Genomic DNA, 18117 nt, shown 5'->3' on the forward strand with positions numbered 1-18117 from the left:
CTATAAATTCAAAGGGAATTTATAGAAAAATCACATTTCTAATGAGGAGAAAACACTTTAGGATGGAAATGTGCACATTGGCCATGTCAAGATTTCTTGTGATTAAAAATAAACAACTTAGTGTGGTTTCAAATATACCCAAAAAAATCAGAAGACAACTGAAATTATAGAATGACAGTTACAGTTGCTAATGCCACTGAAAGAGAAACTATTAGTCAAATTTGGTGATTTAAAAACTTTTCAAAAAGTTTATATATAAATTAAAGTCTGGCATTAAAATGAAAAGGCATAAATATGGGTTAAAAGAATAATAATCATTTATAATAGCCTTGAAAATAAGGCTAATTTATTTGTATTTTTAACACCATTAAGTAGGCACCTATTCCAAGTTTCAGCTTTGGCCTCCTAAACAGAATTATGTTTCAAATGAATTTTCAACATATTAATCATAGCAGCATTATTACCAGTAAGTTTCTTAGCCTCTACACTGCTGAAAGAGCATCTAAAATTTCCTCCCAACCTAAATTCCATCATTACAAACATACACTTTAAAAACTTATATCTATTTATACTAAAGTAATAAAAATTTTTCTAAGTGTTTCTTGAACTAATGAGCTGTCCTTACCAATGCCACCCCAACAGAAAACAAACCAAAAACAAAAATAATCGCTAGACCACACCAACAGGCTATGCTTCACTAATAAAATATAGCATATTCAGCCCTGGCCAGTTGGCTCAGTTAGTTGGGAGTGTCCTCCAGTTCAGTTCTGGTCAGGAGACATACTTAGGTTCGATCCTTGACTGTGGTGCACAGGGGAGGCAACCAATCAATGTTTCTCTCTCTCTCCCCATTCCTCTAAAAAAAAAAATCAATAAACATATCCTTGATGAGGATGAAAAAAAAAAGGCATACCATATTCAAAAATAATACTTAAACTATGAAATTTATTAAATATAATCAATTAAGTAAATGCCGATTTTCCAGGTATGTGCATATGTGGTGTTTGTACTTGGTGACGGTGGACTTGTAAAAAAATACACATTCCCTCAATGATGCTTCATTTGGAACCCTGGCACCATTTACGAATGGCTGCTCCAGCACTACTGGCTACTACGCAGAGCGCACCACCCACCGTCCACCATGTTGGTACATCATGAAGGAAAATAACCTGAAAGATAAAAGCAAAAACCACATCCATGGTCTTCATTAGTGCCACTAGCCCAGCTTTTTCTATTTGAAGGGCTTTGGTGAGAAACACCTGACCCGCCAAACCAAACAGCCCGATTAGTAGGAGAAAGAGCCTGTCCATCCCGCAGTTCGGCAGCCTCCACATTCCAAATACAAAGAGGATGATCACACTCCCCACGAGGCCAATCAGTACATAAAACCAGATGGGCAAAAAGTAGTCCACAGATTTCCCCATTTTTCTGAGGATAACGAGAGTCAAGGCATTAGACACAGCATGTCCGAGTGCTGCGAACGTGCCCTTCAGGTGATCTGAGTAGCTTCCAGTCATCTTTGCAGCGTTGGAACCAAACAGAAACGGCGGCCTCACGATGAGGATCACTCCGGTGAAGGCGAATGTGGTGAAGAGAACATTCCAAAGGCTGTATTTCTCCTTGAGAAATATGCAAGCAAATAGAGACGTAAACACTGGACAGCTAAATGCGACCACCGTGGCATCGGCGAGGGACGTTGCCTGGAAAGCGTAGTATAAAAGGATCATGGCGGTAGAACCAAGGACTCCTCCGAGAATGAGGAAGATTCGTAGATCTTTTGGGCCTATAAACCCAGTTCTGGAAATTCAAATAAAGGAATGCATATTAAACAAAACTTGCTAATTGTTTTAAAATACAATCCTATATAATAAAAGGCTAATGTGCAAATCGACCGAACGGCAGAATGACCAGTCGGTATGACGCACACTGACCACCAGAGGGCAGACATTCAACGCAGGAGCTGCCCCCTGGTGGTCAGTGTGCTCCCACAGGGAGAGTGCTGCTCAGCCAGAAGCTGGACTCACAGCTGATGAGGGCACTGGCGGTGATGGGAGCCTCTCATGCCTCTGCGGCAGTGCTAAGGGCCTAAGGTGGCAGTTGGACATCCCCCAAGGGGTCCCAGACTGCAAGAGGGCGCAGGCCGGGCTGAGGGATCCTACCCCCCCAGTGCACGAATATCGTGCATCAGGCCTCTAGTTTTTAATAAAGTATTATTTTAGAAGTCTTAGCTATCAAAAAAATAGGGGAATAGCAAATTAAATATGATAACATCCACAACTATTATATCCCTTTAAAAATGTTTTCTAAGTATAGCTAATGACATTAAAGTGTTTACAGTATAAGCAAAAATAACACAAGAGAATTACATAACAGTATCATTAAAATTTAGTAAATACAGATATATTTTTTATTTTTTCTTACGTTAGATATTATTTGCTACATGAATATATAGGGTATCCCTCAAAATGTATACACACTTTGAATAATTATAAAGGCAGTGTTTATTAAAATGCATTTCATTTTCAAAATGTAACAAAAATCAGCCATTAAAGTATTAATGCAGTGCCGTGGCTGACCAGCAGACCCCAAGTGACGGATGAACAGATTGATCAGCAAGTTTCTGTGAAAGAGAGGCTAAGGGACTGTCTTACTTTAGAGGAAAAAGCAGTCCCGTTCGCTTGCCTCATTGGCTTTTTATTGTAATAACAGTTTGAACTAAAATTAACCTCTGGATACAATCAGTAGGGTAAGTATCCTTGAGAAAGTATATGCTTCTACAAGGTCTTTAAAGAGTAAACATAGAGATTCTAGCAAAACATCCCAGGGGATCGGACTTGTTTGGAAAAGTCAAGGTAGGGGCTGCTGCCTTCGTCAAGGTCCCCTCAAAGGCCCCCAACCTTTCGGAGAATCCTCCTTACAGACATTCCAACCAAGTCCCGTGCTTCCCCACATCTCCCCCCTTTTTGTTTTGCTGGCTGCAGAAGACAGAGGGAGGCAGCAAACTTTCTGCTTTGGAAGGTTGGGTCTGTGAAGCATGTTCACTGCTTTTGAAGACTATCTATATATATATATATATAAAAGGCTAATATGCAAAGTGTCCCTTCGGGAGTTCGACTGGGAGTTCAATCACTCACTATGATGTGCGATGACCACCAGGGGGCGGTGTGGAATGAAGGAAGGCCTTGGCCGGCAGCCGGCAGCTGGGGAAGGAAGGCCCTGGCTGGCAGCAGGGCCCCTAATCACTGACTGGCCCTAATCACCGGCCAGGCCTAGGGACTCTACCTGTGCACGAATTCCATGCACTGGGCCTCTAGTAAGAAAAATAAAGAGAATTACAATGACAGTTAATGGTTAGCCAGATCAGGTACCAATTGATTTTAGGGAACCATGTGGTGGGGTCTATCCACTCTAAATACTCCTTTACCATATTCTAAGCAGTAGTCTGTTTTTCATGTTTATTCATAGCAAATAAGGATTCTTTAATTTGCCTTTGCAACATGTTTACTTCTTCAGTAAGGTTATCATGAAAGACTTCCCATAGATGCTTTTTAACATCAATCCAATGATAGTCACTACTGTTCCATTTCAAAGGGGTGACACATATGTGCTTATGCTCCCAATCGCAATTAAGCACTTGCCTGTATGCTATAGTGTCCTGTCTTTTCCCTAGATATTCAATGGCTGCCTCTATTGCCTGTAGTCTAGCTAATATTTTTTTTACCTATATGCTATTGTATAGTGAATTCCCTAGTTATATTATAGGCCATATTGTCTACAAATGTGGCCATCTGCATAGACTCAGAAAGGGCCTTCACAGCAATGCTGGCAGTAGTAAGAATAACAGCTGAGATAATGGCTGCAATGAGCATTCCCCAAAATTTTTTGGGCTGTAAACTGGCTCAATGCTCTTTCTAAGACTTCAACAGCTGATGAGCCTTGCCATTTCCTGGTGAGATTAACAGGTATCAGGATTTCTGCTTCTCTTCTAAGTACCATAATAGTGCTGATGTTCAATGAAGTAATATTCTGGGTGGTAATACAGGATGTAAAATAAGCTTTCTTTCTAACCTGTATTAGGAAAGATGAACTATGGTTTATTAGTAGATCGGGGCCCATAACAAAGACAGGGATAAGTGGTGCAAATCAGGCTATTGTCAGTAAGATTATTAGTAAAAGTTACACTATACTGGCCAGAGGAGTTCTGGTAGTTACCATGCCATGCCATGATAGAGTTCTATCCGACAAACGAATCCACAGCGGCCCTGTAGGGGTAGAAACACACGTATATCCTCTCCCCCATGTTAATATTTCATTGGGTCCTTGAGTCCCATATTCTCCCTTTTGTGTTTTACTAGTATGTTCTTTAATGTTGAATGGGCACACTCAATAATGGCCTGCCCCTGTGGATTGTAAGGGATTCGCGTGGAATGCTGGATGGACTAAGTCCTGTAAAAGGTGGTAAAGGCATGGTTGCTATAAGCAGGCCTATTGTTAGTTTTTTATCTTGGTTACTATAGCTATAATTGGAAATAGGTCTTAGTGAATTTATGTAAAGAAATGTATTTCTACTTATTAAGAATTGCTAAATTTTGGAAGGACAGGCAGAGAGAGAAATATATAGTTTACTAAATTGCTTTAAAAATGCTTTCTTATATCTGAAAAACAAAAAGTTTAAGAATTAGCAATACTTTCAACAAAAGTTACAAAAATACATAATTATTTTTTACTTATTCAGCTTTATAATGAAATTGTTTCTTTTTTTTTCTTGCTAGTATTTCTATAGATCTAGATACTTTATAGAGTAATGTAAATTACATGGAATTTTGTTCTTTTTGCAAAATATAATATTCTATATTATAATTTATAACAATTAGTTATAAATTAAAACATATTAGAATTTATTTAATGTGTAAATATAAATAGAATATAATTATTATTTTTTATTTGACAGAGCTTCCCATATATTTTAAGTATAAAATTTCCTTTATAAGGAGAGAAAGTAAATCTTAAAATTTAAATCCTGGGAAGGTAGTCAAATATATTATATTATTATATATAATAATTATTCTTTTTAAAAAATATTTTATTGATTTTTTTACAGAGAGGAAGGGAGAGGAAGAAGGATAGAGAGTTAGAAACATCGATGAGAGAGAAACATCGATTCAGTTGCCTCCTGCACACTCCCTACTGGGGATGTGCTCGCAACCAAGGTACAGGCCCTTGATTGGAATCGAACCTGGGACCCTCAGTCCGCAGGCCCATACTCTATACACTGAGCCAGACTGGTTAGGGCTATTATTATTATTAAACAATACTAAGTAATTTATTTATTTAAAGTAATCAGGTTCCTAATGAACATAACATAATTATTTTATTTTATTTATTTATTTATTTTTTTTTTTTAAATATATTTTATTGATTTTTTACAGAGAGGAAGGAAGAGGGATAGAGAGTTAGAAACATCGATGAGAGAGAAACATCGATCAGCTGCCTCCTGCACACCTCCTACTGGGGATGTGCCTGCAACCAAGTTACGTGCCCTTGACCGGAATCGAACCTGGGACCTTTCAGTCCGCAGGCTGACGCTCTATCCACTGAGCCAAACCGGTTTTGGCTAACATAATTATTTTAATAATATATATATATAAAGCCTTTGCTTCTTAGGCAAAAATATTTTAATGATCCTATATAATAAAAGGTGAATATGCAAATAGACCCAACAGCAGAATGACCAGTCACTATGATATGCACTGACCACCAGGGAGCAGACGCTCAAGGCAGGAGCTGCCCCTTGGTGGTCAGTGCGCTCCCACAGGGAGAGCGCCACTCAGCCAGAAGCCGGGCTCACGGCTGGCGAGTGCAGTGGCGGCGGTGAGGGCCTCTCCTGCCTCGGCGGAAACGCTAAGGATGTCTGACTGTGGGCTTAGGCCTGCTCCCCTGAGGGCTCCTGGGCTGCGAGAGGGCGCAGGCCAAGCTGAGAGACCCTGAGTGCATGAATTTCATGCACCAGGCCTCCAGTATATATAAAACCTTTGCTTCTTAGACAAATATAGGAAAAACTGTTTCTTTTCTTTTTTTCTTACTTTTAGAAATGGGCTTATTTTTCCAATGGAAAATATACTCACATTCTTAAGAAGCATAATAGAAAATAATATGACCTTCACAACTCTTAGGAGTCTGGGTGTGTATGTGGGAAGATAGCAGGTCCTGGGTTTCTTCCCAGGACTGTAGTAACTTCTGGGCCTTTAACGGCTTTAGTGTAAAAGTACCTTTTTGTTTCTTTACAAGGAGAGTGCCCTTTCCCTCACCCCACTGTTGCACTTCTGTAGCTTATTCAAGGGTATTTCTGTAGCTCTAGCCTTTTAGGATAAATACTTGGGGAGTGTAAATAATTATTTCCCATATGTTTTCTCTTTTTGAGTAGATTAACAATATGAAATTTTGTATATAGTAAGAAGAGATCTTAAAAACAGAAACAAAAAACCCTACACTAAGTGAATGAGTACTCACAAAAGGGTGGATTGGGACATTAACCAAGTTACATTACAGACAGACAAGAACATCTACTAGCTAAGAGTTTCTAGTGGCTGATGTCTTGAGAGGGAGAGCAGGAAGGTCCCTAAGAATAAGAATTCTTTAAAAAAAAAAATATGTATTTTATTGATTTTTTAATTTTTAATTTTTATTTTTTACAGAGAGGGAGAGGGATAGAGTTAGAAACATCAATGAGAGAGAAACATCGATCAGCTGCCTCCTGCACACCCCCTAACTGGGGATGTGCTCTCAACCAAGGTACATGCCCTTGACCGGAATCGAACCTGGGACCTTTCAGTCTGCAGGCTGACGCTCCATCCACTGAGCCAAACTGGTCAGGGCAAGAATAAGAATTCTTGGCAACTGCTGGGAACTTCCCATAATCCCTATTACGAGCTCAGCCTGTTACAAGTAGCTGGGGCCCCTAGTAAAGTGAAATATGCCCTATCTTTAAACAAATTAAACTAAACCACAAAGACACAAAACAACAATTAACAGAGACACTCTATGAACAACATTTATAGGCGTGCACAACCTACAGATAAGACTTAATAAACCAGAGTCCTTTCCATGGATTTTTTAGATGTTTTATAGTGCCCGGGACTTACAGCTAGAATGCGGCCCAGAGGGCTCCCGGGTGGGGTGGCCAGTGAACACCCATAAACAGTTTGTTGTTCACAGATCTTATTATATTCTGCTTTCCTTAACAGATATTGACTGGCATCTAGAGTTGTTTTGGCTAAAATCTGCCAGTCCCAAGGAGTCATGTGATAATTTTCAGACAAGGCATTACGGAGTTCTTTTGTAAATGGACTGTTAGTCTCATTTTCTCTAACACTTTTCCTTATTTCTTTAAAGGCATTAAAAAAGAGCGGCTCATAAACTTGATTATCTTGTTGATTTTGTATATCTGGGCAAGTTAAAAGCTCTCCTTCTAACATGGCTTGCCTGACATAGGACCCCATAACTGAGGATCTGGTTGATGAGCTTTCCCACACCGGAGGCGGAGGATTGGGAAATATTTCCTGCAGCGGTGAGGCTTTAGGTATTATAGGCTCTGCTTCAGGCGGAGGGGGCGGTGGTAAATACTCCTGTTGCTCTGTAGGCTTTTGATCTTCAATATGAAGTGGGCATAGGGCAGCTCGAATAAGAGCCCATGTAGTTAATGATGATAAGGGCACTTGTTTTCCCTGGGCCTGATTTCTTTTTAAATTTCTGCCCACTTGTTCCCAGAGATTAAGGTCTAGTGTTCCAGCATCAGGGAACCAACGATTATAAATAAAAACAATCTACACTAATAAAAGAGAAACATGCAAATTGACCATCACTTCACTACGCCCACCAGCCAATCAGGAGTATGTAAATTATAACCCAACAAAGATGGCGCGGCCCTGCCCCCCAGCCCCTCCAGGCCTCCTGGCAACATGCTCGCAGGCATGGAGTGGCCAGGTGGGGCTGGACGCCTGGTATGAGGAGGAGGGCGGGGGGTGGAGGGAGCTACAGGAGCAGCGCTCCGCCCGGAGCGAAGAGTGAAGGCAGCGGCCAGAGCGAAGGGCCTGGGTCCCGGGTGTCAGAGGAAAGCCAGTGACGGCGGAAAACCAGTGCCAGCAGTCAGGGGAAGGAAGGCCTATTGCACGAATCTCTTCGTGCAATGGGCCTCTAGTTTTTAATAAGCTTTTTAGTTGTAGTTCTGTAACAAGAGGCACCACGTGCTTTTAATAACTGTTTCAGCACTGTGATACATTGCTGCTGTTCTGTAGACAACTGTTGTCCCATTATGAAACCTTAGCTGAAAAAGAATTCCCTCGAACTTGGAAATCCCAAGCAGGCTCCAATGACTTACTGCACAGTTACTTTCACTTTCTTCCTCTTTGCTTTCGAGGATTCCGTTGTGTTTTGTTGCGTTCCTGAACTCCTCACACGGCGGGCACCAGCTGCTGGGGCTGACCAGCAGACCCTGAGCGATGGATGAACAGATTGCTCTGACACAGGTTTCTGTGAAAGAGAGCCTGTTTTACTTTAGGAGCAAACAGCCCTGATTGCCTGCCTTGTTGGCTTTTTATTGTAATAACAATTTGAACTAAAATTAACCTCTAGATCAGAGGTTCTCAACCTGTGGGTCGCGACCCCTTTGGGGGTCGAATGACCCTTTCACAGGGGTCGCCTAAGACCATCGGAAAACACATATTTCCAATGGTCTTAGGAACCCAGACACCACTCTTCTGTCTCCAGGCGGGTCCGCCCACATGCAGATACGCCCACATACGAGTACCTGGCGTGATGACATCATCGCGCCAACCCCATCACATACACCCCGTAAAATACAGGTGTGACAGGGTTGGCGCCATAATGTACTTATGCGGACCAGTCACACATGTGTAGAGAGCAGCTACTGTGTAGAAAGCAGCTGCTGTATTGAAAGCAGCTATTCTGTTAAAAGCAGCTACTGTGTTGAAAGCAGCAGTATTGGAGGTAAAACGACACTTCATGAATTATAATTACTGGGTAAATGTAAAATCATGTATTGTAAAATCATCTACTGCAAAAAAAATCTGTACAATGGGAACTTAATCTGGATGCTGAACGGTCTTTTTATATTTAGCTGTGGTTGATGTGAATACTGCCCCCTTGTGATAGTAACAGGTATGTAAAAAAAACAACACAGAGAATGGTAAATCATAGGAAACTTTAATGAACTGTATTGACTGAACTATGCCACATATCATCTTTTGTATTATTAAAGCTATTGTTATATATTATTTTCATTAGCAAACCATCCCATGACAATGGATTGTGTAGAGAAGAACGTTAAGAAAAGAAAATATAATGAGGATTTTTTACAGTATGGTTTTACCTCAATAATTACAGCAGGAATTGAGAAACTGCAATGTGTTATTTGTTGTGAAGTTTTATCAGCCAAATCTATGAAGCCAAACAAACTAAAACGCCATTTTGATAGCAAGCATCCGAGCTTTGCCAGCAAGGATACCAACTATTTTAGAAGCAAAGCTGATGGATTCAAGAAAGCCAGACTTGACACTGGTGGCAAGTACCACAAACAAAATGTAGCAGCCATTGAAGCTTCATATTTGGTGGCACTCAGAAGCACCAGAGCTATGAAACCTCACACCATTGCTGAGGATTTACTGTTGCCAGCGGCCAAAGACATTGTTCAAGTTATGATTGGAGACGAATTTGTTATGAAATTGAGTGCAATTTCCTTATCTAACGACACTGTCCGCAAAAGAATAGATGACATGTCTGCTGATATTCTTGATCAGGTAATCCAGTAAATTAAATCTGCTCCACTTCCAATATTTATTATCCAGCTTGATGAACCTACAGACATTGCAAACTGTTCACAGTTACTGGTTTACGTGAGGTATATTAATGATGGCGACTTTAAAGATAAGTTACTTTTTCCAAACCTCTTGAAATGACAACTACTACACGTGATGTATTTGACACAGTTGGTTCATTTCTGAAAGAGCATAAGATCTCTTGGGAAAAGGTTTGTGGTGTTTGCACAGATGGTGCTCCAGCTATGCTAGGATGTCGATCTGGATTTCAATGTTTGGTACTGAATGAGTCACCAAAAGTCATCGGAACTCACTGTATGATTCATCGGCAAATATTAGCAATGAAGACGCTGCCACAAGAGTTATAAGAAGTAATGAAAAGCGTCATAAGTTCTGTCAATTTTGTAAATGTGAGCACTTTAAACAGTCATCTGTTTTCGCAACTGTGCAACGAGTTGGAAGCACCGAACAATGCTCTGCTATTTCACACTGAAGTGAGATGGTTGTCAAGAGGAAAAGCTTTAAAACATGTTTTTGAGCTTCGTGATGAACTCAAAATGTTTTTTAATCAGAAAGCAAGACCGCAGTTCGAAGCACTTTTCAGCAATAAAAGTAAACTGCAGAAAATAGCTTACTTGGTTGACATCTTTGCCATCTTGAATGAGTTAAATTTGTCACTGCAAGGACCAAATGCAACATGCCTCAATTTGTCTGAAAAGATCCGATCATTGCAAATGAAACTTCAGCTTTGGCAAAAAAAAATTGGATGAAAATAAAATTTATATGCTGCCTACCTTATCTGCTTTCTTTGAGGAACATGACATTGAACCAGACAAAAGGATTACGATGATAATTTCTGTGAAAGAACACTTGCACATGCTTGCAGATGAAATTTCTTCATACTTCCCAAATCTACCTGACACCCCATTCGCAGTCAAAGTTGAAGATGTTCCTGAGACAGCACAAGAGGAGTTCATTGAACTTATTAACAGTGATGCAGTGAGAACTGATTTCTCTATAATGCCAGTTACAAAATTCTGGATCAAGTGTTTGCAGTAATATCCTGTTCTGTCTGAGACTGTGTTGCGCCTTCTTCTTCCATTTCCAACAACATATCTTTGTGAAACAGGGTTTTCCAGCTTGTTGGTTATCAAGTCTAAATACAGAAGTAGACTTGTTGTGGAAGATGATCTTCGTTGTGCTCTTGCAAAGACTGCCCTGAGAATTTCTGATCTGGTGAGAAAGAAGCAATCTCAACCTTTGCACTGACGTTGGCTTTTTACGCATACTGTCGCAAAATGTAGCAATGTAGTTTGTTGTTGTTATATATTAAGACTGTTACCCATGCTACACCATGCTTCAAGACAAAATTTCATTTATTTGTAATTAAAAATAAATATTTCACAATACATAATTATATATTGTTTTTGTGATTAATCACTATGCTTTAATTATGTTCAATTTGTAACAATGAAAATATATCCTGCATATCAGATATTTACATTACGATTCATAACAGTAGCAAAATTACAGTTATGAAGTAGCAACGAAAATAATTTTATGGTTGGGGGTCACCACAACATGAGGAACTGTATTAAAGGGTCGCAGCATTAGGAAGGTTGAGAACCACTGCTCTAGATACAATCTGTAGGGTAAGTATCCTTGAGAAAGTATATGCTTCTACAAGGTCAGGTCTTTAAAGAGTAAACATAGAGATTCTAGTACAACAACCTGGGTCATCAGACTTGTTTGGAAAAGTAAAGGTACGGGCTACCGCCTTCCACAAGGTCCCCTCAGAGACCCCAGACCTTTAGGAGAATCCTCCTTACAGACATTCCAACTAAGTCCCATGTTTCCCCACAATACAGTTTTGGGGGGCACCCTGTATATGCTTGCAAAAAAAGACAAAGGAAAATATACTGAAATGCTCATTGTGGTTAGACCTCATTCTAGTATAGTAATTTTCCTTCTTTACATTTATTTCCCCAAATTTTCTGTTAAATATATAAATATATGAAAGCGTGTTACTCTGATAATAAGTATAATTTCAAGATTTAGCTGCCCCATATAAGAAAACTTGATCCTAGACAGTGTGCATTCTTATGAGTTTTTCTATAAAAGCGGAAGCAATGCTACATGTTCTGTAAGTCATTGAATGTGAGGCAACTTTTCACTGTTCTCTTTAGGGAAAGAGTTAAAACACACTGAAAAAGAACCTGCAGCATTCAGTAAGTATAATTGCCATACAAGTTTTTTCAATTAAGTATTTACTAAACAGAGTACTGTGTTAGTTCCTGGCTAGGTGCATCTTGCTGATCTGTGTTTGGGCTGGACATCTTTAGGGCAGCATGTAGGCCAGACATGGGGACCCTGGGTCTCTGGAGTCAGAAATAAAAGTGTGGTTACCTTTGGTCCGTACTTTGAGAAGCTAGGAATCTTCCTCAATAGTGAAATTTAAAATGGGTCGAACTAAGTTATCACCAAGGTTTTAAGAAAATTTTTCTAGTGCCTTCCTTGACAATACTTTTATTCCAAAATGGGGAAGATGAACAATATTGACCTTAGCAAATTTTAACCTTTTTCACCAAACCCTCAGTATATAGACTGAAACAATTCTAAGAGAATATGCACAGTATTATAGATATAAGGAGAGTTCCGTGGCAAGCGACTGGAGCTTTTAATTTGGGGTTTAAACATCTTTGCCAAAGAGAGAAAGAGCCAGGAAGCCACCAGGAACCGGACTGGTCTTTTTCCCAGGGTTCAAAGTACACAGGGGTGTATAGAGGTTATAACAGTGTGAGAGAGGCATACTTTTAACCTGGGGAAGGTGTGTTAGCAGAATTCACATGAATGAGGAAGATGGGATGGGTGAGATCAATGCTACATTTTTTACAAAGCACTCTGATCTATAATAATTCCATTTGATTCTTGTAACCATGGGTAGGTAGAGGATAAATATTCCCTTCAGTTTACAGATGAGGACACTGAATATGGAAAGCAGTTAAAAAGCCCCTCAAGATTACCTTTCCCCTTTCCCACAGCACCTTAGACCTAAATATTACTATGGTAGCCGCCTCTCTGCCCTTTTAGCAGAGCAATCTATTCTACCTAAAGAAACCTCTGACATTGGTAGACACTACCACGTCCTCTTGTTTACTTTTTCTTCCAAATACTAGTTATGCCAAAACAAAGAAGGGAAGGTGGTACAAGATGAGAGGAATTATACCAGGAAAGTTTTGTTCTCAAAATGAGGGTGGAGAATAACTGAATCTCTTTATCTCCCTCTGTTGGGCATGTTGTGTGTGTGCTTATGAGCATCTTATTTAGGTGGGATCCTTGTGACTTTTCAGTAATCAGAGCCAAAGGGTGTAGGGACTGGCAAATCTATGACAGGGATTAAAGCAGATACTATAGAGAAAATTTGGGCAGGTCAAAAGATTTACAACCACTTATTAATATCATCTACTTTGCAGTTAGGAAATACTTACTTTCTGTATATTAAGCAAGGGATAACGACTAACATTTGGAACACACATCGGAATGTACTAATTTCTATAGCATGGAGGTCTTGCACTTTTTTAACAAATAAAGAGGCCACTGAGAAAAGGAAGGCAGACAATAATGTGTAAAACAAGCCAAGTCCAGGACAGGGTGCTTTCTTCTTGGCTTCTGAAAAAGATTAAATTCCGGTTAGTTCTTACTTCCAAGTGTATGCTTTATCATTTTCACTTAGAAACTGAGAAAAATGGGACAGTGTTAATGGCTAACAAGCTGCAAATATTACCTCCTAAGCATGTCTATTTTTTGGATCGGAAACATTTTCCCACCAAAAGTGAAGAACCATAGAAGAAGGAAACAATTTAAACCTGTTTTCTTAAAAGCAATTTCTTTTTTTTTTTCTTTTTAATCTTTATTGTTCAGATTATTACAGATGTCCCTCTTTTTTCCCCCCATAACTCCCCTCCACCCGGTTCCCACTCCACTCCAGGCCTTCCTCCCCATCCACACTGACCTCCTCAATAGGTGTAAGCTCTTTGTCCAATCTCTTCCCACTCCCCCCATACCCTCTTCCCCCCGAGAATTGTCAGTCTGCTCCCTTTCCATGCCCCTGATTCTACACCAGTTTGTTCTGTTCATCAGGTTTTTTATTCATTTGATTTTTAGATTCACTTGTTGATAGATATGCATTTGTTGTCACTTTGTTGTTCATAATTTTTTTTATCTTTACCTTTTTCTTCTTCCTCTTCTCAGAGAATACCCTTCAGCATTTCATATAATACTGGTTTGGTGGTGATGAACTCCTTTAGCTTTTTCTTGTCTGTGAAGCTCTTTATCTGGCCTTCAATTCTAAATGATAGCTTTGCTGGGTAGAGTAATCTTGGTTGTAGGTTCTTGCTATTCATCACTTTGTATATTTCTTGCCACTCCCTTCTGCATAGTTTCTGTTGAGAAATCAGCTGACAGTCGTATGGGTGCTCCCTTGTAGGTAATTAACTGTTTTTCTCTTGCTGCTTTTAATATTCTCTCTTTGTCTTTTGCTCTTGGCATTTTAATTATGATGTGTCTTGGTGTGGTCCTCTTTGGATTCCTCTTATTTGGGGTTCTCTTGGACTTGTAAGTCTATTTCTTTCACCAGGTAGGGGAAGTTTTCTGTCATTATCTCTTCAAATATATTTTCAATATCTTGCTCTCTCTCTTCTTCTGGCACCCCCAAAAAGTGTGTTTGTGTGTGTGTGTGTGTGTGTGTGTGTGTGTGTGTGTGTGTGTGAAAATGGCCTTGCATTATAAAGGCAAACACCAGGTAATGTATTTTAAGATCCTAGTGTTAGATATTTTTGCCCACAAGTGACACATTTGCAAAGTGTGATGATGCAGTCTTCCTGGTGGCATTCTACAGCCTGTCCTTGGCAGTAACAGATGCCATTCTGGTCAGAGGCTTCACCTCTTCCTGTTCTAGGTGCACAGCGGAAGAGAATGATTGAGCTGTCATGTTACAGAGATTTTACGTTGTCTAAGTGCCAGAATCTCCACATTTTGTTCTGTAATCATGTGCTCAGATACTGCAGAACAGACTACACATACCTACTCTGCCCATGAGAAGGAAGCTTTAGAAGACTGCTTCTAAAGCACCACCACACAATACATGTTTTGGCTGTAGTCAGCCTTAGAATTTAGCTTCTGAAATTTCAGAATTCAAGTCCAAATAAAATAGTTTTTCTTCAAAGAAATCCAACCCATACATAGAACCTACACTCTCAGACAGAACAGAACGAGATCAAGGACAAAAAACACCTTCCTGGTCTATATTTAAAGGATCTTCTCCAACCTAAACTTCTCAGTTTTTCTCCAGGAATATTTTAACATGCTATTTTAACTTTTTGAAGACTTAATTTCACACCCCTGGCTCTGATTATCTTTTCCTTAAGACACATTCACTCACATATTTTCTTGCCTATGAACTCTTACGGCCCATGCTTCCCCATGAGGTCAGGACAGTTGGTACAAGGCCAGCTGAACTTCATTATTTGTTAATGGGGATGAGAACTGGCTCTACACAGGCAACCTCAGTTTCTTACTGAATAATAATTTCAATACTCTGTCAATGGAGATGAGCAAGAGTAGCATAATCCAGAGGCATTTGCTTATGTAATAAGCTTCCAAGTTCATACCCTACCACAAGCATATGTATTAATTTGCTGACTCTAAACAATTCAAATTAATTGGCCATAGTGCAATTTCCTGAGTAAGAAAAAAAACAGAAAAGTTGCTGTTTCTCTAATCTCTGCTTTAAAGTGGTGATTCGAAATCTTGGTTGGGAATTAGAACCGACTAGTAATTTTTTAATAAATCTTTATTGGTGAATGTATTACATATGTCCCCTTTTCCTCTATTGACCCCTTCTAGCCTGCCCCTGCCTCCCACCCCAGCTCCAGGCCTTCCCCATACTATCAACTCTGTCCATGGATTATGCATATATGCATACAAGTTATTTGATTGATCTCTTCCCACCCTCCCCACCCTAAAACTTTAATTCCCAAGCCCTGCCCTAGACCTATTGAAACAGGATCTCTGTAAACTGTACAAAGCTCTACTGGCTAGAGAATCACTGTTAAAGAACTCATTCCTTCCAGGGGAATGTAAGAAAAATTGGTAACAGTTTCAACCTGAACTTGAAAATGAGTTTTGTTGAGGTAACCAGTTGATTCAAGAGGCTAAAATGATACTGTCACACAGTTCAATGACAACAGTACTGTGGTTTAAAGTGTTTCTGTGGCAATCCTGTTTCTGGAACATCATCTGGTCCCCTTTTAATAACTATTGCTAAGCTTTATTGTTACCAACTTTCTTTGAAGTTATAAGACTCCAGAAGATTCTAAGCGCAATCACTTATATTGGTTTGTCATTTTGCCATGTGCCGCCTGAGTGAACAGTGTTCCTCTTCCATTCCCAAACAGGGGAAACGTTTAAGAGTTTGCAAAGTCTGACTCAGCATTCCATCAGAATGACATTTAGCCATAGGGTGATAAGGTGAGAAACTGACCTCTTCAAGGTCTGCACATCTGGCTAACCCCGCTTGGGGTAACTTCTGCTCTAGAGAGAGGCTCTACCATGCGTAAAAGAATAGAATTCTGTTCATTTCTGTTAGCGTTTAGGACAAAAATGGAGCAAGAGTCATTTTCCTGGAGTTTCTCTCTCTAAATTGGAGAAAGGGCATACAGAGAGGAGGGAAGCTGGGGTGCAGCAAGACACATAGAAATCCCGAGTCACACTTAGGGGAGGTGACCCAGAAGACGAGGTGGTGCCGACTGTGTAACTGTGTCTGGAAAGGGCATCTGCTTATTTCTCTCTTCTTCCAAGCAGCTGCTCCAAGTGGGTGGTGGAGTTCAAGGAGAAATGTGCTTGAGGCTAATAGAAAGGGCCCTAGGCTAGGTTTCTGGCAAGCTGGTGCTGAGGGACCTAAGCCAGATCTTCATAAAAACAAAAAAGCCCAAGCCCTCCCTTCCTGGGCCTCACTTTCCGCATCTGTCAAAGTGAGGCGTTGCACGAGATCATGGGTTTTTCCCACGGGGTCCTTGGCTTGGGGGACGAGTCCCTGAACCCCTTAAGCACATCAGTAAGACTGTGCCTCTGCCTTCTTGTGCATCAGTTGCTAACAAGTCCTCCTAACCCCATCTCTGCCTTCCCAAGATTCTGGGACAAACATTTTTTAGACTCGAATGTTTTTCAACTTCCTCTTCAGGGTACACCGTTTACCACCGAGATCAGTTTTCACGGTTAGCTTCCTCCCAGCCACGGCCGGCTGTGGGATGGCCTTTCTCGCTGACCACCCAACCTCCGACCTCGGCCGGGAGCGCCCAACTGCAATCTGACTCCACCGACTTGCCAACACTTTAATTATAGGAACAGTTTAACAGTTTTAGAATCCCCAAAGGGTTCCAAACACAATCAGAAACTTTCTCGGGCTTCGCGCCGGCGGATACAGGGGACTTCTGCTTTGCTGCCCCCAGGTGACAGCTCCCAGGTTTTCCGGGGCTCTAGGCAGGGAAGAGCAGGGGGTCGTGGTCCGCAATGCGCCCCGCGCTAGCGCCTCCCCGGCCCCCCAAGGGCGAGACCGGCGCCACGGTCCGCACGCCACACTCACCGGGCTGCGCGCGCGAACCGCACGGCGAGGAGCGGCACAGCCAGCACCAGCTGGGGCCCAGGGTTTCCACTGCCTCCGCCGGCTCTTCCCTCGCGGCCGGCGACTCTTCACTCGCGGACGGGGAGGTGTCCGCCGTCAGCGGCAGCCCGGGCTCCCGCAGCTCGGCGACCCCGGTGCTGCCGAGGGGCCGCATTGCGCGGCCGGCGCTCTCCCCGCGGCCGTCGCAGCGTCTGGCGTGGAGCTCGGCTGCCTGGCTCTTCCGGCGGCGGGGCGGGGGCGCGCCTGCGCGCGCGGCCCTCCAGTGCTCGGGGTAGGGCTGTCCTTCGCCGCCCTCCCACCTCCAGCTCCCTACCCTCCTGTGCCGCTGGAGGTCGGCCACCTCTCTCATGGGGTTTCGTTGGCCACAGCTGACCCGAAGGCGTCCACCCCTCTGCTGCGGTCTGGCTAGACTGGCCAGAGGTTTGGAGTCTTCTTTCCCAAGGCACACTGGACCCCTTCTCTTGGGCAGGCCTTCAGGAGGTTAGGAGGGTACCCGTTTATTTATTGGTGTGGCGCCATAATCACTTCTGGAAGCTTTGTCAAGCCCTGTTTTCCCCATGACTCATTGCCACTGACCCAAGGAGGGTAGAATGTTACTGGTTC

General features: G+C 41.6%; 1 protein-coding gene across 1 annotated transcript; it reads right to left on the reverse strand.

The window, feature by feature from the left end:
- Window positions 1-308: 308 nt before the first annotated feature.
- Window positions 309-17714, reverse strand: LOC308257603 (solute carrier family 35 member G1-like). The gene is made up of 3 exons (XM_080687616.1): window positions 17476-17714; window positions 13322-13502; window positions 309-1797 (listed from the first exon to the last, which is right to left on the reverse strand). The coding sequence occupies exons 1-3, from the start codon at window positions 17666-17668 to the stop codon at window positions 1059-1061; spliced, it is 1113 nt and encodes a 370-aa protein (XP_080543742.1). The 5' UTR covers window positions 17669-17714; the 3' UTR covers window positions 309-1058.
- Window positions 17715-18117: the final 403 nt, after the last annotated feature.

This window comes from Plecotus auritus (genome assembly GCF_963455305.1).
Source record: "Plecotus auritus genome assembly, chromosome: 9".
NCBI classification, from domain to species: domain Eukaryota; kingdom Metazoa; phylum Chordata; class Mammalia; order Chiroptera; family Vespertilionidae; genus Plecotus; species Plecotus auritus.